Source organism: Heterodontus francisci, chromosome 15, assembly GCF_036365525.1.
Source record: "Heterodontus francisci isolate sHetFra1 chromosome 15, sHetFra1.hap1, whole genome shotgun sequence".
NCBI classification, from domain to species: Eukaryota; Metazoa; Chordata; class Chondrichthyes; order Heterodontiformes; family Heterodontidae; genus Heterodontus; species Heterodontus francisci.
In genome coordinates, this window is record NC_090385.1 from 65,509,167 (window position 1) to 65,536,287 (window position 27,121).

General features: G+C 42.5%; 1 protein-coding gene across 2 annotated transcripts in view; it reads left to right on the forward strand.

The window, feature by feature from the left end:
- The window catches only part of LOC137377723 (dachshund homolog 2-like), a 408,325-nt gene that overhangs the window by 353,282 nt on the left and 27,922 nt on the right, over positions 1-27,121 (forward strand). For both annotated transcript variants that reach the window (XM_068047687.1, XM_068047688.1), the window contains exons 5-7: positions 1,480-1,627; positions 20,963-21,106; positions 23,129-23,197. In XM_068047687.1, coding sequence (XP_067903788.1) covers positions 1,480-1,627; positions 20,963-21,106; positions 23,129-23,197 — 361 coding nt within the window. The remainder of the gene's footprint in view (positions 1-1,479; positions 1,628-20,962; positions 21,107-23,128; positions 23,198-27,121) is intronic.

Sequence of the window (27,121 nt, forward strand, 5' to 3'; positions counted from 1 at the left end):
AGAAAAAGTTTTTTTTAAAGCTTGTTTCCCTAATTTCAATACATACCTCAAGTTTATAACCCCAACAACTCAATACTCCGCTTCTCCAGTGCTCTCCTTTATCAGTCTGTCCACAAGCTACAAAGTACTCAGAGCCCCTTGGCCATATTTCCTCCTATACAAGGTCCATAGAGACACCTTTGACATCTTTCCCCTCTTTGTGAAGCTGCCATACCTCCAAACTAATTGATTTACAAATCCTTATCTTCATTTCAAAGGACTTTGCCCATGCTGCCCTATTTTAGCTATTACCTCCAGCTGTGTGTCACTATGCATACTTTCCACTCATCTGCACTGGATTACTCATTACCCACTCCCTCTCCTCGTTCTCACAGTGACTGCTAACTCATGAATGTATTTCTGTTTTGCCATTTCTTTTCTTGCTTTCAAGTATCTAAAAAACCATATTGTTCAAACTTTCCCCTACCATCCACCATTTATATCCTATTCATTCACCTTTTCTTGCTCCATCTTTTTCTTCCACCCATAAACACCAAAACATTTTTCTTTACACAGGGTTCACCATGTTGTTGAATTTTACCCAGTTTTTGAAAATATAGGAGCGTAAAGGGTATATTAAATTTCTATAGAGCAAGTGCTATGCAATGAACATTTGTTTTCCATATAATTTCTCAACAGTCCAGTTCTGAATTATTTTTAATTAAGGCTTTAAAATGTTGCAGAATGATTCAAATTAAAAGCATGGATAATGGAATCAAGGATGCAAGTGGGTCTTGTTTATACACTCTGCCATGTGGAAAGGGATGAGCATGGAAGTCACATTAGGCCAACCTGAGTATTGAGATGTTTGTCATTCTGTGACCTTCTGTGGTTTTTGACAAATAATTAAACTAGTATCCATTGGAAGATAACTGGATGTATTGTGAGACATTTACTCACCTGAGTTGTAACTTTACACCTTTTCTGGACTAAACAGCATTTTTATCCCTATTTGAGAAAGTGTACCAGACCAATGCAGGTCTTCTGTTTTCACTTATGAAAATTCCGCAGTGCTTCACAAATGCCACAATTCCCATTTGGTGTAATTATGTGATCCGTTCTTGGCCAGACAGACTTACAAATATTTTTTAAGAAATCAGCCCTTAAGATACAGCAGACTGGGAATCTAAAACATTTGTTAGTTTGCATACGTTGAGAATAGAAATTAGGTCACATTTATTTAGATCAATTGATTTGATCAGAGGTCAACATTGAGAGAGGAAAACATCACCAGCGAAGGTCGGTCTCAAAAATCTGTGCTGTTTCAATTTGTTTAATGAACAGTGCTGTATTTAAAGTAGGATTGTTCATAGTCAGGGAAAGACAGTGTGAAAATATAGAAAAATGTAGAAAAAAAATTCATGTTAACCCAGACTTATATTTAGGATTTCTGCTGTATTATGGAGGTTTAGTTGCTCTCACTGTTATGTAATTGTACAGGGCCTGCTGAAGGTGGCTGTAGACAATGCACGTGTGCAGGAGAAGCAGATCCAGCAGGAGAAGAAAGAACTCAAACTGGAGCTGTTCAGGGAGAGAGAAATGAGAGAAACCTTAGAGCGACAACTCACAGCAGAACAGCACAATAGAGGTAGGTTCATCGAAATGAAGCAGGTAAAACTGATGTGATCGGACAGCTCAAAATCTAGTCCTCTACTTGGGCCTGAATTGACTCATTTGACTCTGTTTGGATACATAACTGCACAAGATGGAAAAGACTGCCAGCGTGGTAGAGGTTAAGGCCTTTAAAGACAAGTGTATCACAAAGCAAGGTCCTGACAAAGAATTCCAGAGTGTGCTATTGCCACCATTTCCAGCAATATCACCAGACTAAACTCTCTAGCACAAAAATGACCTAAAGCAGGTGTCAGACCTCAGACTGTTTTGGGACAGGGGAAGAATCCTTGGGGATAAAAAATAAATCAGTGTTGCAGCAGCAGAGGTTTAGGTCTAATCAAGTCCTAACTCAATATTGTTTTTCAGTATTTGACAAAAAAATTATATTGCAATATTTATAGGCACCAGGGAAAAAATTTAAATCATCAAATTTTCATAACTTAAAAAAACAGTTCTATGGAAAATAATGGATATGGATGATAATTCTGATTTTTGAAGTGTAGTCTTATTTTGACCCAATCCAAGTGCTTTATATTGATAAACAAAAACATATACAAAAACATGAGCCGGTAACATTAATATGTTGTTAACTCATATCTAGTTAATTTTCCACTTTCCATCATCTCTATTGGATAGAATCTCTCAATTTTAAATATAAAGTCTTCAGAATTTGGCTCTATAGTGCCAGTGGTTTTAGTACTATGGGTACCATTTTAGTAGATATAAGGCACCTGCACTGTGCACGCACACTTCCAGCAGCACCCACACCAGATGCTATTTTGGTGACAGCATTAGCACAGGTATTAGGAATATGCACTGGAAATATGCAGATTGTGACATCAGTCAACATGTAATGCTGATTTGATGCCAATGCTGCCATTTTCAAACTTGCCACTTCAGCCAACGACCACTCAAACAGGCAAAGTTGAACATGTGTTCAGCAGCAGGAAGAACCACCAGCACACCCCACACAGTGCTATTTAATGGAGTCATCAGCTACTTTCAGGTTAGTGCTGATTGATTTCTCCTGGCTCTGTCTGTGTTTGTAGAATTGCTGTGAGTTTTCTTGTGCTATTTAAAGTTGGTGAAGTAGACAGGGAGTGATGTTGCACGCGCTGAAGGCCTTGGCTCTAACTTCAGGGGTTCTGGTCAGACCACTTGCTCCCAGTCATGGGTGCTATACTGATCGTCTTCCTTGGCCTGCAGCATGTTAGGGAGATTAAGCAGAGGAAGACGAGCTGCTCGAAGAACAGGGAGGAGGAGGAAGCGAAGAACAGCTGTCAGCAGGAGGCCGTATCCATCCGGGATCTTCAGGGAGCATTTTTCTCACCTTAGAAGCAGTGTATGTGACCTCTCTGTTTTATGAAGGAGGTGCTCACTGAAATCTGCCACCTTTTGCTGGCCGACTTGCAGCCTCAGAGCAGGACAAGGACAGCACTGGCAATGGCTGTAAAGTGACTGCAGCCATGAATTTCTTTCAATAAAATCCTTCCAGGCTGGTGCAGGTATCATCTGCAGCATCTCCCGGTTTCTTGTCCACTACTGTATAGGGAGGTGAATGACACTCTTTATGCCAGGAGAGGGGAGTACATAACATTTTCTCTGATCAGAGAGAGGCAGGCAGAGTATGCTTCACTTGGAAAGTGGGCTTCCCTATGATGCAGGGTGCCATTGACTACACATGCTTGGCTTTGCAGGTGCTGCATCTAAATGCTAATATGTACTGCAACCACAATGGGTTCCACTCCCTGAATTTACAGTTGGTGTGCGACCATTCTCAGTACATCATACGTCAATGTCCAGTATCCTGGCAGCAGTGATGATGACTTTATTTTGTGCCAGTCTGCTGTACCATCAATGTTTGAGCTACCACATCAAACTAGAGGGTAGCTGCTGGATGACAAGGGCTATCCACTGACCACCTGGCTCATGACTCTGGTGTGCAATCCAACCATACGTGGGCAGCCTGCGTATAATGGATACATATGGCCCTGCTGCCATATGAAATGTCATTGAGCAGATCATTAGGGTGCTCAAGCAATGCTTCCACTGCCTGGACTGCTCTGGAGAAGTCCTGCAGTATTCACCAGAACATTTGTCATGACTCGCTGTGGTCTTCCTTTCCTACACAATGCTTGCCCTCATGAGGGCACAACCCTTGCCACCAAGAATACAATGAGCAGCTGAGAAGGAGGAGGAAGAGGAGGCAACCAACACATCCCCTTTCTGGCCGGCCTGTCCATGATTGGTTCATCTGACTGTATACCAATCAACACAACCCCAATGCCTCACTTTACAACAGTACCACATCTTATCTACCTTAGACTCTCAGCTGTGGTTCAGTTGGTAGCACTCAAAAGGTTGTGGGTTCAAGTCCCACTCCAGGACTTGAGCACAAAAATCAAAAACTGACACACCAGTGCAGTACTGAGTGGGTGCTGCACTGTCAGAGGTGTAATCTTTCAGATGAGAGGTTAAAACGAGGCCCCCTCTGCCCTCTCAGGTGGATGGAAAAGATCCTATGGCACTATTTTGAAGAAGAGCGGGGGAGTTATCCCCGGTGTCCCACCATTATTTATCCCTCAATCAATGTCATAAAAAAGAGATTATCTGATCATTATCACATTGCTGTTTGGGAGCTTGCTGTGTGCAAATTAGCTGCCTTGTTTCCTACACTACAACAGTGAATAGACTTCAAAAAGTACTCATTGGCTGTAAAGCACTTTGGGATGTTCTGTCATCATGAAAGGTGCTATATAAATGCAAATCCTTCTTTTTTCTGTTACTGACCATCACGGTGTCCTTTTGGCCACAATGCTGCATTAAAAGCCGCCAAAAAAAATTCCAAACCAATTTTATCAAATAAACCATCCAATATTCTGTACAAAAGTCAACTAATCATCCTTTTGCATTTCCTTAGTGCCTGTGTTTCAAGGTGCCTTTGCCTGATTTAGCTCCTACTCAGTGCTACCTCAGTGGCTGCAGCATGATTGGTGAAAGGCTGCTGACTTGCAGTGGAGGAGATTGCAGATGGACATCTCAAGCAGCTCTGGCCATAGAAGGCCTGGCTTCGGACTGCACCACCTCGGCATGGGCAGTAACAGTCTGGGCTGAGTACCTGACAGGCAAAAGCAAGAGCACTTGCAGAGTGGCAGCAATGGGAAATGCAGTCAACGGGTTCTTGTTCCACAGAGCCTCTGTTTGAGGACAGATTGCTAGACTGCTGCAAAACCCTGCAAGCCTCTTTGAGCTCTGGTATCCACAGTCATGATGACAGCAAGCTGTGCTTGCATGGCAGCAAAATGAGATTGCCGCCTTCAGACTGAGCTTCCAGTGCAGCAATGGAAGCTGAGACATTGGCCATCAAATGCTGCATTATTCTTCAGTCCGTTGTGGGATCACTGTAAGAGATTGTAAGTGGAGAGTCAGCAAAGGAAGTGATGTCACATCACGCATGACCAGAGAGAGCTATAGGTATAGACTGATAGAGTAAGGCATGTGTAGGTGTGCTCCTGTATTAGTCGTGTGTATATATATATATATATATGTTCCAGTTTAAGTTACAATAAAGACCCACGTATTCTTCATATATTATTTATATTCCTGTGAATCTTATAGTCTGCAAGTCCTCTCATGGAGTCGGCCACCACTTCCACGCTGGAAAGGATGGACTCCAAGCTCTGTGAAAACCCCTGTGCCAAGTTGGACTCCTCCATGCTCCTCGACTGTGAGAGCAGGCTTTCTGGGAGGCCGGCCAATGCACCAAGCATTTCATTGTGCATGCCCATCAGTCTTGTTCTATACGGCACCTCATTGAAATCCTCATCTGAGACCTCTGCAGCAGAACTCATCTGCGACCTTGCCCTCCGATGAGCGGGCATCTGCCTAACCCATTCCCCATGCCCTGGCTGCAGCCCACTCATGCTCAGTGACTCACCATGTACAGACCCCACCTCTATTCTCTCCTCTAAAGTACTGGTGCTATCAGTATCTGAGCTAGTGGCTGCCAGTGTGAGATCAAGTGATGGTGTTTCATCATAATCAGTCTCTTGTTCCTAGAGAGTCATTTATGGCACAGAAGGAGGCCATTCATCTCATCGAGTCCATGCCCCCATTCCACGGAGCAATCCAATCAGTCCCACTCCCCTGCTCAGTCTCTGTAGTCCTGTGAAGTTTATTTCCTTCAAGTGCCTATCCAATTTCCTTTTGAAATCATTGATTGTCTCTGCTTCCACCATCCCGTGGGCAGCGAGTTCCAGGTCATTACCAACCCCTGCGTAAGAAAGTTCTTCCTCATATTCCCCCTGCGTCTCTTGCCCAAGACCTTCAAATTGTGTCCCTTAGTCCTTGTACCATCAATTAATGGGAACAGTTTTTCCTTATCTAATGTATCAAAGCCTGTCATAAACTTGTACACTTCTATCAAATTTCTCCTCAATCTCCTTTGCTCGAAGGAGAACAACCCCAGCTTTTCCATCCTAACCTTGTAACTAAAATCCCCCATCATTGCAACCATTCTGGTAAATCTCCTCTCCACCTTCTCAAGGAGGTCACATCCTTCCAAAAGTGTGGTGACCAGAAATGGACGCAATACTCCAGTTGGAGCCCAACCAGAGCTTTATAAAGGTTCAGCATGACTTCCCTACTTTTGTGCTCTATGTTTCTATTTATGAAGTCCAAGATTCCATATGCTTTGCAAATCACTCTCTTAATATGTCCTGCCACCTTCAAAGATCGATGCACAAGCACCCCCAGGTCCCTCTGTTCCTGCACACCCTTTAGAACTGTGCCATTAAACCCCACCTCCCTTGTTTCCTTCTCTATCATTTCTGAACACTTTATATCCTTGTATATCATCCTCTTCCACTTTTTGCTCCTACACCATCGCCAGGCCAGTTTGCTGTTCATGGATATCTCAAAGGAGAATGGCACAAGGTTTAGGGGTGTGTTGAATGAGAGGGTAGGGGGAAAGCAAGAGGTGCATACTTACACCATCTGCAGTTTATAAATCAGAAGAGATTGTGGGATGTGGGGAAAGTGGGATGTGAGGAGATGGATTAGTTAGTAACATACCATTGTCTTCAATAGTTTCAGCCCTCCACCTTGGCCACAGTGATCTCGGCCACTCCAATGATCCTGCACTGCCTCCAGCAGTGGGGTGAGGACCTGCTTCAGTGCCTGCTCCCAACCCCCAACTAACGGTTAGGTGCTGCTGTCTGTGGTTATAGGTCACTTTGTCCTACAAGAGAGGGAAGTGTGTTAATGAGTGTGGTGCCCTGTGTTTGATTGATTTGCCTGTCACAGCTGAATATTGGCAGTGTGTGCAAGCTGTGAGATATAGTTGTGAGGCTTACAGCAGTAGTATGTGTGTGAGGGGTAGTGAAGCTGAGTGTGAAGTATGAGTCATGCTTGATAGAGAACATTGGTAGGTGAGTGAAGATGGTGTAGTTGGTGGGATGGGGCATTTGAAGATGCACCTTGACCATCTGTGTGAGCTTCTTGAACTTCTTGCAGCACTGTATCCAAGTCCTCAGGTCTACACTGTTGGTGTTGAAAAAGAAAAGAAAGACTTGCATTTATATAGTGCTTTTCACAACCACTGGATGTCTCAAAACACTTTACAACCAATGACTTACTTTTAAAGTGTAGTCACTGTTGTGATGTAGGAAATGCAGCAGTTCAATTTTGCACACAGAAAACTTCCACAAACAGAAATGTGATAATGACCAGATAATCTGTTTTTGTGATGTTGATTGAGGGATAAATATTGTTCAGGACACTGGGGATAATTCATCTGCTCTTCTTTGAAAAAGTGCCATGGGATTTTTTACGTCCACCCGAGCAGGCAGGGGACCTTCATTAGGGTCACTGACCTGAAATGTTAACTCTGCTTCTCTCTCCACAGATGCTGCTAGACCTGCTGAGTATTTCCAGCATTTCTTTTTTTTATTTCAGATTTCCAGCATCTGCAGTATTTTGCTTTTATTTAAGTAATGCAAGTTTGCTTTAATGGTAATTATTGTGGGACAACCTTAAGAAGGGACCACCTTAAGAAGCTGCAATTGAAGGTCACCAGAGGATGTGATGTTGTGCCACACATGACCAGGGAGTTGTGGATGTGGCCGGACAGACTGAGATGTGCTTTATAATAAAACCCACATTTTCTTTGTATATTACTTGTAGTCCTGTGAATCTTACAATAGATCACACGCCAAAGGAACAAGTATTATTACAGTGCTAGCCTCGCACAAGCTTGGGCCTCCTGCTGGGGTGTGTATCCACTCAGTGCATTTAGTGCTGGCTGCACGTTACTGTCATTTAAATGAGCAGGCAGCATGAAGTTTGTGTGCTGCCTGTATTGCAGTTACTGGGCATGGGTTAATTGCACATCGCGATCCCTGCGTCTGTTTTCAGATCTTATCCAATTTTTCCTCCCAAATCATGGTACATATACAAGACATTGTCTAGTTAGCAACTTTTTAAAGAAAAAAAAACTGTCATTTTCCCTTAAGGTTTCCTCACATCACACACCATGGCCAAACTGAGACAATAAGCAGCCTATTTGTTGCCCACAAGTATTTACAACTCTTGCGGAACCATTACAAGATGGAAGAGTTAAGACTCACCATTTGACTTAATTCTTCAACTTGGGCCCTCTTCAAACATCATGCTGAGACTGTGAACCTGCTCGGTGGCAAATTCTGATTGTGAGCCCACCTTTGTGGTATAGCCAGATATTTCACCAACTCATTGTCACCAGAATGTCAAATCCAATATAGTGTTGAGCATACTAAATGAAAGCAGTCCACTGCCAACTTCCCCTATATGCAGTAATATACTTACTTCTGTATCAAATTTACATTTTTTCGATTAAATTGTCAATTGTGTGCAAACTGTGGTACATGATCATCTGTCATTCATCCAAATTTTCATCCAAATAAAACATTCCTCAGCAAATTTATTGATATGGTTTAGCGATGTTTTATTTTCCACCACGTAATATTTTGCTAAGCAATAGTTTACAACCAATGGGTGGGCCTCCAGCTTCTGCATTTTGTAATACTGATGCTCCTATCACCATTAAAGATCTAAGAAACATGTCTCAAATTGTTGAATATGATATGTATTCAAATTACAAGTCAGCTGAAATCCTACTGCATTGATACATATTACCAAAATGGCTATGAAGTCCGTTTTTCTAATATTTTAGTAAAGGTGCCAGTCTGTTTAACTTGGGTTAACAACTTTGTCACATAGAATTTACAGGAGAGAAACAGACTATTCAGCTCAATTGGTTTATGCTGGTGTTTATGCTCGAATGAGCCTCCTATTCTACTTCATCTCACCCCATCAGCTAAATAGCAAAGAAATGGGCCGGAATTTCACGCCACCCCAGCGGGTGGGATGGTGGGGGGGGGATGGCGTAAAATGGAGTGGGAGGCTCCGCAAGGCCTTCCTGAGCCGAACATGCCTCCACCCCCATTTTACGTAGGGTAGCGGGACAAAAAACGGCCCGCCAATCAAGGCCCTTAAGTGGCCACTTAACGGCCACTTAAGGGCCTTTGCCCGCCTCCATGTGGATTTTACGAGTGGTAGGTGGGTGGCCGAGGACCCAGAGAAACTGTCTGGAAATACCAGGTGGCTGCCGATTGTCCCGGGGGGGCCCTGATGAATGGGCACAGGGTGCCCGATGGAGGGCCGCCCCCGCTACCCCAACCACTCCCAACATCCAACATGCCCCTCTTCCCTCCATCTGACCATGCTTGCCTCGCCAGGGCCCAACCGATTACCTCCGAGGAGGCAACCAAAACGTACCTTAACTCCCGGCTCCATTTCTTCCTCTGTGGTCGGCTGGGCTGCAGTCCCAGCAGTGGCCACCACTCCTGGTGGCACTGCTGGGAGTAAGAGCTGCCGGCCCGCTGATTGGCCGGCAGCTCAATGAGGCAGGACTTCGTCCCTCAAGCCGGTGTAAGTCCCGCCTCAGAACAATTAAAGCCTGGGGACCCATAAAATACGGATCGGATCCCCAGGCGAGGCGGATGCGGGTTCGCCACCGACTTTTCAGTCAGTGGCCAGCTCCCGTCCGCCCAACTTAAAATCCTGGCCATGCGATTTGTACAAATACGTTTATCGTGCTTTCAACTCAAAAGTGTCCCATTTGTGACAAGGCTCAAATAATCACCTGGTAGAGATAAGAATGCTCACATTCTAAAATACTACAGGTACACCGAAGGGGAGGAGAAGGGTCGAGAAGCACATGTGGTTTTGACAGTTTGCCAAACAGCTGTTTAAGCTTGTTCTGCTGTTCAGTGTGGTGGAAGTCCCGCCTAAGACCAATTAAGGGCCTGGGGACCATAAAATCCGGTCTGGTTCCCCAGGCTCGGCGGAGGCGGGATCGCCATCGACTTTTCAGTTTGTGGATGGTTCCCGTCCAACTAGCGCAAAATTCTAGCCATAGATTCTATCCATCTAAAGCTCAAGTGATAGAAGGGGTAGGCCTTTTCCTGTCAGTCATATTTTATAAATTTCTATGCTCCTAAATCAGATGTAACTATTTTTAACAGCATTGTGTAATGAGTTCTTTATGTTGTCTGATGCAACATAAATGAGATGCGTGGAGTCCCGTTATGCTGAAAATTTCAAACATGTTTATTAACAGCTAACAAGTATATACAGTACAGTGCAAACTATTTACAGAACCTTGCTCTGGGTGTTTCAGTTGCAGAGTGACTCTGACTCTGGCTTGTAGTCACATGACTGCATCCTGGTACTTAACTCATTGGCATACTAAGATTTCACCCTTGGCTGTTTTTGGCTTGCAGGCATATTATCAATTGTTGATTGCTGTCCTGTTGTTCCATCACATCCTCATCGTCGGAATGTGGTCTTTCGAGTCCGCTGTGTACAATTGGAGTATTGCACACTTCTCTTAGTTGGCTTCGGTTCCTTCTCGACACTGCTCCAGTAGATGTTGTAATCTTGTAGGACCCAGGCTCACTGCATACTTTGGGTACCTCTGCGAGTAACCATGTTCTCATAGTGGGGTGTAAGACCCTGACCTTTTGTCCTACGTGTAGCTGAGGTAGTTCCGCCCCTGCATGTCAGTCATGCACCATCTTCATTCTCCCCTGTTTTTCGAGCAGTGTCTCCTTCATCTCAGAGAATTTGGACAGATGATGGCTTGGCAGAGTCGTTCGCACTTGTCTGCCAAACATGATCTCTGCTGGTGATGGTAAGCCCATATCCATAGGTGTAGCTCTGAGGTGGAGCATGGCAACATGAAAATCTTGTTTCGTTGTCCTACACTTCAAGATAAGTGATTTAACTGTGCAGACCATTTGCTCGGCACGACCATTAGATCTAGGGTAATGTGGTGAGGATGTCACATGGTTTATGCCCCATTTGGCCCACATATCCCTGAAAAGTTTGCCTGTATACTGTGGTCCATTGTCAGAAATTATTTCTTCAGGTGCACCGAATAGACTGAATAGGGAACTCAATGTGTCTGCGACGACCACGCTTGAAATGTCTTTTAACTGTCAAATTGGAAATTTAGAGAAATAGTTGGTGACTAAGATAAAGTCATCTCCATTCACGGTAAATAGATCAGTGGCGATTTTGGACCAAGGGATTGACGGAATCTCGTGGGGGCGTAGAGCTCTTTGCGTTGTTGTGGCTGGTGGCTCTGGCATGCCTCACACATTCTCGCTAACCTTTCGATGTCACTGTTGATCCCGAGCTCATCTCTGTAAGGACAAAAGCACCTGAGGATTTCTGGCACCGCTTTCACTGTATCTGGCCAACCTTCTACGATGACTTTCCACAGTGCCTTCGGTTGTGGTCATTGGCTGTTTCTGATTGTCACATTTGTGCTGATCAAAATTCAATATTTTTCAAATGGTGTCCCGAAGGTGGTGACTTCTTGAGATTCCTTAGCTAGGTGTACCGACCAATATCCATGTTTAGCATCCAACTTGGAGAAGAATTTGGCTCCTGCGAACTTGGGATTCAATTCCTCTAATGTCAAAGAACAAAGAAGAACAAAGAAAATTACAGCACAGGAACAGGCCCTTCGGCCCTCCAAGCCTGCGCCGATCCAGATCCTCTATCTAAACATGTCGCCTATTTTCTAAGGGTCTGTATCTCTTTGCTTCCTGCCCATTCATGTATCTGTCTAGATACATCTTAAAAGACGCTATCGTGCCCGCGTCTACCACCTCCGCTGGCAACGCGTTCCAGGCACCCACCACCCTCTGCGTAAAAGAACTTTCCACGCATATCCCCCCTAAACTTTTCCCCCCTAAACTTTTCCCCTCTCACTTTGAACTCGTGACCCCTAGTAATTGAATCCCCCACTCTGGGAAAAAGCTTCTTGCTATCCACCCTGTCTATACCTCTCATGATTTTGTACACCTCAATCAGGTCCCCCCTCAACCTCCGTCTTTCTAATGAAAATAATCCTAATCTGCTCAACCTCTCTTCATAGCTAGCGCCCTCCATACCAGGCAACATCCTGGTGAACCTCCTCTGCACCCTCTCCAAAGCATCCACATCCTTTTGGTAATGTGGCGACCAGAACTGCACGCAGTATTCCAAATGTGGCCGAACCAAAGTCTTATACAACTGTAACATGACCTGCCAACTCTTGTACTCAATACCCCGTCCGATGAAGGAAAGCATGCCGTATGCCTTCTTGACCACTCTATTGACCTGCGTTGCCACCTTCAGGGAACAATGGACCTGAACACCCAAATTTCTCTGGACATCAATTTTCCCCAGGACTTTTCCATTTACTGTCGGAATCTTGTGGGGGCACCTCTTTAGGGAGAGGTTTAGATGCCTTGGATCTAGACATACCCTGATTGCTCCATCTTTCTTCAGTACGCAGGTAATTGAGCTGCACCAGTCTGTGTGATGATGCACACGACAGATGATGCCGCTGCGTTCCATGTCATCTAACTCGTGCTTGAGCTTTTCTTGTATGTGCATGCTGCACTTTCTGGGAGGGTTGATTAACAGAATTGCATTCTCTCTGAGGTGCAGTACAGCATCGCCTTTGAAATTTCCTGTGGCATTGAACCTGTCCGGGTAGATTGTTGTAGGCCATGGACTGATGCAATGTGGGTGCCCTTGGTCTCTTCTACTATAATGGGTACCTTCGTGACCCTGTGGATAGGATGATGTTGAGGTCCTTACATGCTGGTAGTCCTGCCACTGCTGGTCCGCTCGTGTCTAGCAGGTAGAATATTTGTGGTTTCCATGCCGACTTGCCATAACTGCATTGCATTGTTAGTATAACATTGTAAGGGATGGGTGACCCATTGTACGCAGATAACTTTGCATTTGTCATTGTATCATTGATTTCCAATGACTCCAGTACATATCCTTCAGGATTTGGACTGGTAGGATATTTGCACTGGTGCTTGTGTCAATCTTAGTCCTGAGTGTATGTTTTCCAGCTTTCTTTGGGCACATGATGTTAATAGTGGTGAATGCTTCCAGTTATTTGACGTCCTCAACATGTTGTGTCAGGTTCACAATGTTGACCGTCTGATCATTCTCTGACTGAGAATTACTTCTCTCTGGGTCTTGTCTCAGGTCTGTTTCGCTGATGACTTTGTGTATTGGTTTGTGCTTATACAGGTCTCTGGCGCTTTCCTTGCTGCTATTGCCCTGTTTTTGCACGTGTCGTCTGTTTGTTTGTGTCCTACCATGACTTCTAGCTGCATCTTTGGAGCCAGATTTCTTGCATTGGAGGGCCCAATGTCCTTTTGCGCCACACGCCTTGCACAGGTCTCGAAATGCAAGATAGGGTCGCGGTGAGTGGGACTTACCACACAGCTTGCTTGCTCTTTTTGACCTGGTTATCGTGCCGATGCTGTTGGCTGCACCTGGTGCTTGTAGGTGCTGTTGTCCAGCTATAATGGCTTCATATTTTCTGTCATCCTCTAGCAGTGCTTTAATGCTGTGATGCTTTCTGAAATGCTTCAACGGGTGTTGCGACAATCACCAGCTCCATTATTCAGTCCGGCAGCTCAGTTTCTGAAAAATCGCATTCATTGCCCTTACTACGGCATCTACTGATGAACTGATCTGTTGACTCCTGTGGCTGTTGCCTGTAGGACATCAATTCAAGGTGGTGAATTCTAAAATTAACACTTAATCAGAGTTGATCTTCTAGCACTTTCCATATCTTTGCAGGATCTTTCTGGTCCTCTTCAGATATGCCTGAGGTATTGATTGTGTGTAAACTGTCATTTCTAACTGTTAGTAGTATTTGTAATGCCTGTTTTACTGGTTCTGCAATCACTTGGTCCGTGAAACATAACTGCATTCTTTGTTTGAAAAGTTGGAACTCGGATAGGATATCCATGGCCTTCCAATTCATGCTGGGAAATTTGGTATCCATCTTGCTGCTTTTCTTTTGTTCAAAACTTGCTTTGCAACTTGTTCTATGACTCTACTGTTTCCCCTTGAAGAAATGATCTGTTGTTTATACTAGCTGCTTGGATTGAGAGGAGCAAGTGTTAGACAGTGCTATGTGTTTATCTTGCTTGCAGCACTTAAACCTGTCTACAGCTTTTCAACAGGCAATTCAATTGTTTTTTTTGATAGTTTGTTTTTGCAGCACTTAAGCTGGTCTCTTTACCCAGCTGTTCACTGGGCAGTTCAATAGCTTTTTAAAAGTTTGTTTATGTTCTTCACACTTGAGTGGTTTAATGGGTTTTTATAGCGGTGGCTGTGTGAATGGAAATCCTTCATGCTCGAGTGGTTTAATTAGTTTTTAAAAAAATCTTTGGCTGCATGAATAGAGACTCTGCAGTGATCGGGGTTTCCTGCACTTTTTGCAATCAGACGCCTCCTGTAATGGCACTGACCTCGATCAGTCTGGGAGAGGAGTTGGGTCTTCCCCTTTTTAACGGAGTCTTTAGAAAAAAATCAATCCTTTAAGCACTTCAAAGCTTGTTTTTTTTTAAAACCAGTATTCCTCGACCGTTGACACAATGACTCATTCGATTTACTTGCAGCTTATTGTCTGTGCTCTGTCTTCTACAGCTGGAGGTAAGTTTTTTTAACTGTTTGGGCCAGTATTTCTGTTGAACTTTCTCCCCAGAGGCTGTAAGAAGGGTCGATTTCAAAACTGTTTTACCCATGGTCTTCAACTTAGATGTTTTCTTCTCGCCACAGCTGCCACCATGTAACTAATGAGTTCTTTATGTTGTCTGATGCAACATAAATGAGATGCATGGAGTCTAGTTATGCTGAAGATCTTCAACAGGTTTATTAACAGCTAACAAGTATATACAGTACACAGCAAACTATTTACAGAACCTTAATCTGGGTATTACAGTTGCAGAGTGATGCTGGCTTGTAGTCACATGACTGCATCTTGGTACTTAGCTCATTAGCATACCAAGATCTTAAGGGGACATCACACTTAAAGGCAATCATACAACACATTGTATAACCAGTTATATAAACTTCAATATTTCTAACAATATAGCCATATTAATATCTGGCCTCTCCCTATCTCTAGATTGTAAGAATTGAATAGTTTTGGAGGAGGTGACTGATAAGTACTTAAGTAGATTATGTAATTAAATGACAGTGTAAGTGAATGGGAAGGAGATTCCCAATGCTGATACTGCTTACGCTTGTATATGTTCTCGGGGACTGAGCTCAGAGTCATCATTGACTCCTTTACTGAAGCATATGAGACAATGGGCCTTCCTTTAAACATCCGGGAAACCAAGGTCCTCTTCCAACCCGCTCCTGCAGCACAACATCATCCTCCGTAGATTAGGATCCATGGCGAGACCCTGGAAAATATAGACCATTTTCCATACTTTAGGAGTCTCCTCTCAACAAAGATGATGAAATCCACCACTGGCTTAAATGCACCAGCTCTGCCTTTGGCCAACTGAGGAAGAGGTTAATCGAGGACCAGGACCTCAAACCCTGCACTCCTAGATGCTTCAGAGACTTGGACAATATATAGCAGACACCTCAAGGCATTGGAGAAATACCACTAACGCTATCTCCGTAAAATCCTTCCCATGCATTGACAGGATAGGCGCTCTAATGTCAGCATCCTCTCCCAAGACAACATTCCCAGTATCGAGGTACTAATCGCCCAAAACCAACTTCGCTGGGCGGGCCACATCACTCACATGCCTGACACCAGGCTAGTGAAGCGATTGCTCTACTCTGAGCTTTGCCACAGCAAAAGACACCCAGGAGTACAGAGGAAACGCTTTAGAGACATTCTCAAAGCATCCCTGAAGAAATCCAACATACCCACTGACTCATGGAAGTCCCTGTCCCACAATTGCTCAAAGTGGAGAAGGTGCATTCGGGAAGGTACCGAGCACCTGGCGAGATTTCGACGGGAGCACACGGAGGCCAAGCCCAGGCAGTGAAAGGAGCACACAGCCCCCAAGAAACTCATCTACTCGACCGTTTAAACACCATCTGCCCCACTTGTGGTAGAATCTGCAGTTCGTGCATTGGACTCGTTAGTCATGGTAGAACGCACTGAACCGGACTGGAAGCAAGTCATTCTTGGTGCCTAGGGACTGCCTAAGAAGAAGAAGACTGTTTAGCAATCACTTTCAGTCACAACCTGTGTTAAATGAGGAAACTATTTTACGTTTTGTAATAGTTACAGAAATATTTGTAATACTGAGTCGTTGGGATTTTAACGGGTCATTGAACTACAGTACTGTATATCACGATGCATGTTCCTTACGGTGGCGTTTCAGTGTTATTATATTGAAAAAAACATTTTACATTAAATCTGTCAAACAAAGTTTACTACAAATAATTTTATAATACATTATATAACAATGCACATAATGTTACTGCCTATTAGTGACAGTTCAGGTACCATATACTGCATTGCTCAAAAGATACAACACTGTTGTGCATTTGATGTAAAGAAAATACACATGGGTGTAAAACATCACGATATAGTAAAAATAAATTAAGCAGCTGTACTCTAATTTGTGCACAGGTGTACCACTATCCTTATTTGCAGAAATCTGTGAACTCAGTGCATTCATGACAATCTACACAACAGGGCTGCATTTGATAAAATGTGCTGGAGTCTTGATTCTTCTGATTTAATTGCCAGATAATGATGGAGACGGAGTCACTAAAATCCCTTATAGCCAGGATGATTATGACTTTTGCAGCAATGGAACACTTGGTTCTCAACACTTTTTCGATTTTAAGGATTTCTTCAACAATTTCTGTACTGGAGCAGCTTGGCGAGGGACGCAGCAAGTTCTGGAGCACAGGTCTTCAGTACTATTGCCGGAATATTGTCAGGAATAGTGCCTTCAGTTGTTTCTTGATATCACACAGAGTGAATTGAATTGGCTGAATGGAAATGAATGAGAGAAATGCATGGTTTTTCTTTCTGTATCTTATATTTCTCTCAAACCTTGTAATGAAATGCATTGTTTTTTTTTCAAATCACATTTATAGACCTGTGAGCCTTACTTCGGTTGTGGGTAAAATGTTGGAAAAGGTTATAAGAGACAGGATTTATAATCATCTTGAAAAGAATAAGTACATTAGAGATAGTCAGCACGGTTTTGTGACGGGTAGGTCGTGCCTCACAAACCTTATTGAGTTTTTCGAGAAGGTGACCAAACAGGTGGATGAGGGTAAAGCAGTGGATGTGGTGTATATGGATTTCAGTAAGGCGTTTGATAAGGTTCCCCACGGTAGGCTATTGCAGAAAATACGCAAGTATGGGGTTGAAGGTGATTTAGAGCTTTGGATCAGAAATTGGCTAGCTGAAAGAAGACAGAGGGTGGTGGTTGATGGCAAATGTTCATCCTGGAGTTTAGTTACTAGTGGTGTACCGCAAGGATCTGTTTTGGGGCCACTGCTGTTTGTCATTTTTATAAATGACCTGGAAGAGGGTGTAGAAGGGTGGGTTAGTAAATTTGCAGATGACACTAAGGTCGGTGGAGTTGTGGATAGTGCCGAAGGATGTTGTCGGGTACAGAGAGACATAGATAGGCTGCAGAGCTGGGCTGAGAGATGGCAAATGGAGTTTAATGCGGAAAAGTGTGAGGTGATTCACTTTGGAAGGAGTAACAGGAATGCAGAGTACTGGGCTAATGGGAGGATTCTTGGTACTGTAGATGAACAGAGAGATTTTGGTGTCCAGGTGCATAAATCCCTGAAGGTTGCTAACCAGGTTAATAGGGCTGTTAAGAAGGCATATGGTGTGTTAGCTTTTATTAGTAGGGGGGTCGAGTTTCGGAGCCACGAGGTCATGCTGCAGCTGTACAGAACTCTGGTGAGACCGCACCTGGAGTATTGCGTGCAGTTCTGGTCACCGCATTATAGGAAGGATGTGGAAGCTATGGAAAGGGTGCAGAGGAGATTTACTAGGATGTTGCCTGGTATGGAGGGAAGGTCTTACGAGGAAAGGCTGAGGGACTTGAGGTTGTTTTCGTTGGAGAGAAGGAGGAGGAGAGGTGACTTAATAGAGACATATAAGATAATCAGAGGGTTAGATAGGGTGGATAGTGAGCGTCTTTTTCCTCGGATGGTGATGGCAAACACGAGGGGACATAGCTTCAAGTTGAGGGGTGATAGATATCGGACAGATGTGAGAGGTAGTTTCTTTACTCAGAGAGTAGTAAGGGCGTGGAACGTCCTGCCTGCAGCAGTAGTAGATTCGCCAACTTTAAGGGCATTTAAGTGGACATTGGATAGACACATGGATGAAAATGGAATAGTGTAGGTCAGATGGTTTCACAGGTCGGCGCAACATCGAGGGCCGAAGGGCCTGTACTGCGCTGTAATGTTCTTAAAAAAAAAAATTCCCTTGGCTGTGAAGGTGTCATGCAGGCCCCCACCTGCCAAGAATGAGGCACACATTATTTCGCCACATGAACATTAAAACTTAAAATTGCTGTTGGGAAGAAAAGAGGGCCTATCATAATGAATTGCCAAGCCCCTGACTGGAATGATATTTGCATAGTAACAGACAGTACTTGGAATGGACAAAGGGGCCACTCCCTGCTCCAATTTAATCCACAGTGGACTTTTGATTACCAGATATTTAAGGTGGAGAGGCTAGCATTCCAGGTTAACTGCTAAGATGACCAAATACACAAACAGACATGGTCAGACCAGTTTAGTCCCATGACTATCTGACTGTTAGAGTTTTTTGAATTTGAACTTGCCACAGAGAATTTGAACTCAGAAAGCTCTTTGCTCCTGGACTGAAAACACCTCTCTCCTGTCTGCTCTCATCTCTTTCTCATGGAACTGAAGACCCATGAACCCCAAAAGAGAAAAGTCTCCTACAGTGAACAAGGTTTAAGAAGAATACTGGGCCCCAACAAAAAGCAAGAACTAACTACAAAAGGACTACAGTGAGCTCAACGCACAGTTACAAGAAACTCTTCTGATATTGCCTCAAACTCTCCAATATTTTTCTTCTCTTTTCTGTCTCTATTTGCATGTACTTATCACATATGCATGCTAGTGTGGGGTGCGGTGTGTATCCGTAGGCGTTAATTAAATTAGAGTTTAAGTTTAATAAAATTTCACTTTTCTTCTTTAAACCTAAGAAAAACTGGTGTGCTGGTTTCTTTGCCTTATAATTGGAAAGCGGGGAACAAGGATTCACCAAGGGGGAGCTCAAAACACAGTGTGTTTAAAAACATAAACTCTGTTACAATAAGACCGGGTGAAGACAGTAAAAGATCCTCAGATCTTTGAGTGGCTCAGTGGTTAGCACTGCAGCCTCACAGCTCCAGCGACCCAGGTTCGGTTCTAGGTACTGCCTGTGTGGAGTTTGCAAGTTCTCCCTGTGACTCTGTGGGTTTCCATCGGGTGCTCCAGTTTCCTCCCACATCCAGAGACTTGCAGGTTGATAGGTAAATTGGCCATTATAAATTGCCCCTAGTGTAGGTAGGTGGTAGGAGAATGGTGGGGATGTGGTAGGGAATATGGGATTAATGTAGGATTAGTATAAATGGGTGGTTGTTGGTCGCCGTGGACTCAATGGGCCGAAGGGCCTGTTTCAGTACTGTATCTCTCTCTCTACCTTTCACACCTGGTCTAAACACTAGCATCATGCAAACACTATGATGTTGGCACAATCTTTGAAGAGGCACTTTTCAAAAATGAACACAGACATTAGAAATCAACAAAAGACAGCAGAGATGCTGCAGGGGAGAAGCAAACTCTGTCCTGGTTGTTAAGAACTTAACCATATTTGTCCTTTTGTTGTCACTTTTATGTCAAGATTCCCCAAATTGGAAATATGTGTTCACTTTCAGACAGATTAGAGGATTACATCTGCTTGAGACACAAAAATTCAGTCTCTGCTACAGAAGATTTTCACTGTTTGGCTCATAGATCCCGCTACCAGGCTGGTAGATACAGGGGAGTGGGAGTCAACTTAAATATGTTAAAAGGCAATCAGACTGCTTAAGGGAGTGAATTACACCACTCAAGTGGATATGCACAGCAGACCCAAATTCTTAACCACATACAGATAATGTTGTTCACATCATATTGTTTCCATTTGTCTCATCAGTCTGGCTCCATTTTCACCATATCCTTTTTTATTGCAACTTTCAGTAAGTTGCAATTGTGAGATAGTGATTTTTTAAATTAGTTCCAGTAGGCTTTCAAGTTTTTTGTGATGCAGTCAGATTTTTCAATGCTTGCAAAATATGCATGAGGGAGACTTCACAATTGTGGGGTGCAGTATACTTACTTTGATGATGTACCTCCCAGTAATTGTGTGATTCACAAAAGTTCAGTCTTTTAGCTTGGAGTGTCAAATAATATTGAAGATGATGCATCATGAGAAAGAAAAAGGATAGTTAATGTGAATAAACTGGATGACGTGCAATGTAATGAAGTGTCATATAATTACAGCAAGAATGTAACATTCTTTACAGATTTAGATGCTAAAAATAGTGATGACGCAATTATGCAAATTATGGAATTATCCAATATAATAAGTGGGAAACATTGTTTAAACAAAGGCAACCTGAAATTAGCAGGTATAAATCAGGAATATAAATCTGTGCTGCATATAGATCTCTTTTCCACAAAGTGTTACGCTTTGTCCAATTAAAACGCAATAGCTTGTGTTCGATTAAGACTTAAGACTTTTATAATGTGAGATTCCATAAATTGTTCGAGTCTGGAGAATATAAAACATCAGGGAAATTATCTTACCCATATTGAGCTTTCAGCCTTATATATATATTTTTTAAATACATTAAGCCAATTGTCCTAAACTTGTATTTCATAAATCCAGCAACAATTCAAAAACGACTGAAGAAAGAGAAAAAGGCAAAGAGGAAATTACAGGAAGCACTTGAATTTGAGTCAAAGCGACGAGAGCAAGTGGAGCAAGCTTTACAACAGGCCACATCCACAGAAAGTCTCAGGATGCTCAGTGGTACAGCTCTCATTACTTTATATGCAATGCAAGTCTTGTGAATGAAAATGAAACTGTTGGAAATGCACAGCAGGGCCCATCAGAAATTTTGAGAAATAAAATGTGGATTAACAGTGTTGTCAGAACTGATGATGGGTCAACATTCACCATCTTTACTCTTTACAGAGAAAGAAAGAACAGTTAATGTGAATAAACTGGCTGACACACAATGTAATAAAGTGTCATATAATTGGGTGGCACAGTGGCGCAATGGTTAGCACTGCAGCCTCACAGCTCCAGGGACCTGGGTTCGATTCTGGGTACTGCCTGTGCGGAGTTTGCAAGTTCTCCCTGTGACTGCGTGGGTTTTCGCCGGGTGCTCCGGTTTCCTCCCACAGCCAAAGACTTGCAGGTGATAGGTAAATTGGCCATTGTAAATTGCCCCTAGTGTAGGTAGGTAGTAGGGAATATGGGATTACTGTAGGGTTAGTATAAATGGGTGGTTGTTGATCGGCACAGACTTGGTGGGCCGAAGGGCCTGTTTCAGTGCTGTATCTCTAAATAAATAAATGAACAATTACACAGCTTGAATGTAAACATAATCTTTACAGAAAATACCTGATCATTTCCACAATTTTCTCCTTTTTCCCTAATCCACAATCTTCACTGTGAGTTTGAGTTCAATGGGCACGTACCAAAAACATGGTAAGCAAGGGGGTGGAAGGTTATCAGGGGTAGGTGGAAATGTGGAGTAATCAGTTCAGCCATGAACTTATTGAATGGCGGAGCAGGCTCGAAGGGCTGAGTGGCCTACTCCTGCTCCTAATTCGTATGTTTGTATGTAAAAATGAGCACTTTGTTTGGAACTACCCATCATCTCTAGACCCGGGTGTATATTGCAAATGCAAATCATTTTTTATTTGAGCACTGAATTAGGTTTCTTCCTTTTACACTGTAGAGGACATAAGGAGGCACAGATTACACAATTTTAACTGTTAACATGCTGGCCATATGGGGTTGTTTATTTGTCAAATTAGGTTTAAATATTAACTGAGCCATGACGTTGAATTTTTCAAAGTTCATTACTGAATATAAATTTAAGGTCATTGATTTTTTGCTGCTATGGGGAAATGGGGAGCATTCTCTGCATAGCCTTACACGGGGGCTAGTATCATGATTGATTACTCAGTTATGGATGGTGGACTTGTACAAACAGCAGGCGTGAAGGAGTATAATGTGCTGATTTGTTCCCCTGATTATTTTGTCAGGTGCAAATAAATATTGAATTTTCTTTTAATTAAATATTACTGCACAAAATGCCAGTAACTGCAAAATATGCAAAGGAAGATTAACAAACATTGAAGAATTGCCTTCATGCAGGGGAAACTGAACAGCAGGCTCTGAGGGCATGTAATCCTTAAACAAAAATAAATGTTATTAATATTCTGATTTAAATGTTGTGCAAGATTATAAAAGGCAGAGTTCAGTATCGTTTCCAAATTTGTGTCTCATCCTTTTAAGGCCAAAGCATTCAGCCACTTCAGTGGATTAAGTCCACCTAGTGACTTATCCTGTGTGGAATAGGTAGCCTAGTAATGCAGGGTCCCCATCATCCAAGAATGGCCACACCTGAAATCACATTGTGTGAAGATAATAACAAATGAATTAAATGATTTTTGCACATGACTTGGACTCATTTCCAAATTGTGTTATAGCTTTTCATTATGCATAATGAACACATTTTAATTATAGTCACACACATTCTGATGTGTGTAAAAATTACCCACGGAACATTATGCACGTTGTGGATTTGATGGGATCAGAGGTTAATAGAGTTATTGAACTGTTGGAACAAAACCCTTTTGCTCATTAGTGATCACATGATAAGTTGCTGTGCAACCCAGAGCGCACTCTTTTCTAAGTCAACTTCTTATTTTATTATAGACACAAAAGTAATCGTTACTTTTAAAGATAAAAATGTAAAAGAAAAAGAATCAGCCAGTTGAAAGTAGATGTCAATTGATTGAATCTTCCTGTTTTTAGATGCAGTAATTCCTGAGATGGAAGCTGAACACTGTGGGACTCAACTCGACACAACAGCAACAGTACAAGGTGGGTGTACGTTGTATTCCATACAAAGTAGTAAAACTCAGGGGCATTTTTGGGGGGTGGAGGGCAGGGATAAAAGAGGATTTGGTGATTTTAGCATTTGCTATATATATTGAAAGATACTACTGTTCTGCTTTGCTGTTTGGTGATTTGAGGCAGTGAAGGAGACCAAAAGTAAAGTTTCAAAATTTTAATTTCTCCATCTTGCCCTCCTGGTCACATGCTCTCTTCCACCTGAAAAGCGGAGCCACCTTCGGCCATGGATTTCGCCCATAGCAGAAAACCATGTTGATTGGCCCACAAAAGAGAGCATGCAACTCAAAAGATATATAAAGTTGTCCAGTGTAATTTTTCCCCTCCTTTAATACCATAGTTTAACTTCAAGCAATCCTCAACAACTTAGCAAAAATCTGATGAAATTCACTCTCGGATTGAAGCCAGCCTCAACACTTGACCTGAAATTCCTGGAAGACCAGTACTACATTGTTGACACTACTGGGCCAATGGGAGAGTGTTTTCTATTAACCATGTAAATTGCTATTTTTTAGTGGAAGCTAACATATGCTATCTTTGTCATTTCAAATGGTCACCAAACCATTCGTCATCAGTTATGTTACAATGTCAGAGAAAGGAAGTTAATTTGAGTGTGTTAATTACTGCACTAAAGATAATGCACAGGGTGATTTAAAACCCACTAAACACAGATGTCATGGGGCAGCACTGTCAGTATCCATGATTCCCGTTGGATTTTATTATTTTAAACCTACATTCACAGAGCAAAAACATTGAAGGATTTTTATGTTTGCTTGTTTGTACTTTTCCACAGGAAAAGTCTATGTGCACATTTTGAACCCAGATTTGTGTCTCATTACAAGTGATAGGCGATAAACACACAAATTTTAATTGTAGGTTGATTCTTCCTTTCCTAGGCTTCCTTTGTTTGTTTGTTTGTCTCTCTTCCTTTTTTGTTCTCAGCTCCTTTTCCACCCATAAATTCACTCTTAAAATCTTAAAGGGAAACTCCAGGAGAAGAAACCAGCAATGCAGCCCCTCAAGTTTCTCCATTATCTACTACCCCAAAGAAAAAAGTTTGATTACAAACGTTATTGCCAAACTAAAAATAGTGGGAGATATTAAAGAAATTTGTCTTAATTTTATTATTTTATCTTTTCTAAAAGATTTCTATAAATTTTAATTGATTGGCAATGGTGTATGATAATTTGGCGAAATTATTAAAGTTTCCCTTTAACAAATATCCTGATTAAATATTTAATGACATAGCTAAAGTAAACTACTTGAAATGGCACATAATGGAAATCTTGACTAACCCCTTTCCTGACCCATTGTGTTTATGTAATAGCTCTCACTGTAGCACTAAGTCTGGTCTATTGAGAAGTTTGTTTTTGAATTTTTACCCTTGTTTATTTTCCATTCTGTGATAATATTTGTTGAACTGCATCTGCTGTATAAAGATTTCATGCACAGAATACCACACACATGTAAAGAATCTAACCAAATCTCTCCTCGAAAAGAAATGAGGCCCTGATCCTATTCAATGTCTTCATTAACTGAGATGGTGGTTGCTTTGTAAAGGATGGATTTGGATTGTCTGTTTCAAGCATTTCTGAAAGATTGAAGCCCTCCTTTATGTACAAGACTGTGTTATTGATAGTGTTCTGGCCAGGTGAGGAGGTGTCACAAGGTTTCCCTCTTTTCCTCCCTCTTATTTGACCGCAACAGTATTTATTCCTTTTTTTACCTTTTACCTTTGTAGTGATCGTAAAAGAACCAATCAGACAGGTTTTCTTGAGTTTAAACAAGAAAGAGATGAGTTTATTATAATTAACAATCTAAACCCGACCTAAATAAAATAATAAAACACACAAATAAAAGCAAAGTACTGCCGATGCTGGAAATTTGAAATAAAAACAAAAAGTGCTGGAAAATACTCAGCAGGTCTGGCAGCATCTGTGGAGAGAGAAGCAAAGTTAACATTTCAGGTCAGTGACCTTTCAGCAGAAGACAACAACACACAACTAAACACGTTCACGCACACACTCACATGTGAACCACACATACACACAAATAGATTACAGAGTGCTGAGGGGTAGATTTGTGGTTGTATTAGAGTAAAGAACAAATAAATATTGAAACACAATCTGTGGGGTTGGATGATTTCATTATCTTCCAGCTGAAGTTGTGTTCTCGAAGCCTTTGGCTGGCAAATGTGCAATTTGTGGCTGGCCCACCTGGTTTAGGCTTTTCTTGTAGGCAGAATTGTAGGTGGCTTTCTTCCTCTGGTGTCTTTCTCTTAGATCCAGCAACCAGCAGCTAGGCTTCGCACAAGGTCTTCTGGCGAGAGAGAGAGAGAGACACCCCTTCTGGCTTCTGCAGAGAATCAGTCACTGGCTTGTCTATCTTTGTCCAAGAGAAACTCCCAGCTTTCATAGGGATGGGCAGATGGTCACATGACTGCCTCAGTGTATTCTCTGGAACCTTCTGATGAGATTCAAGGTTAGGAGTTTCCATGTCCTCAGGCCTCAGGATGCCAATATTTACAGTCGGAGGGGTTTGCTCTTTCAAAGTTAATGTGTCAGGATGGCCTTGAATGTCATGCTAATAAAATCACTCTTAGATAATTCAATCACTAGAGCAAGCCATTGTTTGGCTACAAGCTCATGTGCCTCCTGTTAGAGGCCTTGGAATGTGTAAGGTGTTCAAATGCAAATTGCGGTGGCCATCTTGGCTGCCAGCTTTTTTTTAACGTTAACTGTCAGATTTTTTTCCCATTAAAAGTTTAATGTAAGTTTCCAACCGAAGAATTGAAATTTCTCATTTGGCATATTGTGTTTTCTTGACAATAGACTCACTTGTTAAGTTTAGTGCAATCTGTCAATCATGTTGACTAATTGACTAACTAGTGGGATATGGTGGTGGGTGGCTTAAATTGCAGCATTGTGTCTTTGCATAGCCACAAGCGATCTTGAAGGTATGCATTGCAGGATACTAGGGGCATCTTTTCTAACCTTTGATTCATCATTGGACCCTGAATGTCCTGGCAGCTGCCATCTTCCATTTGGTCACAGTCCTTTAGGACCACAGAAAAGGTGAAGGACACTTCGGCCTTCAATAACAGCAACATCCCATCGTTGGTTAAGCCCATGGCATAGGACATTCATCCAAATAATTCTCCCTGATTTACAATAATGGAAAGGTTTCCTCCAGCCCATGGGAATGATCCAGGATCAAACAATGAGGTAGATTTCTGGCACTAAGGGGAAGCAGCTGCAAAAAGGGACATCAAACAGTTACTGATTATGCTGGAGGGGATCTTAGGAGGTTACACATCTTTATTACAGCCTTTCATATGAAGATATATGATATAAGTAATTTGAGTAAACCTGGTATGCAGCAGTGGGCTTGAATGTCCAAAACAAGGTGGTTGGTACAAGATAAGCAACCTGAGTACAGTCCTTCCAATACATATAGTTGATATAACTGAGACTTGGAATGACTGTTGCAGAAAGGTGTTACCTGGGGGGCAGGTATGAAAGCCTATAATCATGCATCCAGGATTGAGTGCCTACTAGGACTGAGTTACAATAATAGAAGCAGCTGGAGCATGGTGTGAATCTATGCTGTGATCAGGAGGATAATGGAACTGTGTGCACACATTTATGGTAAATGATGCTGCTCACGCGGATCCCCTGGTACCCGCAATCCATCTAGCAACCTGCACCTGTCCGATGATATTCACCTGCTTGCCCAGGGAGATAAAGAGAAAGTGGTAACTAGGATTTTCTTTGGCATGCAGGGGTGAAGAGGAAGACATACATATAAAAATACCTGTATCCATATACAATACTTCATAAGTATTACAGGTTGTGAGTGCTTTTCGTGGAAGGACACTTTTCGAAATAGAACTCT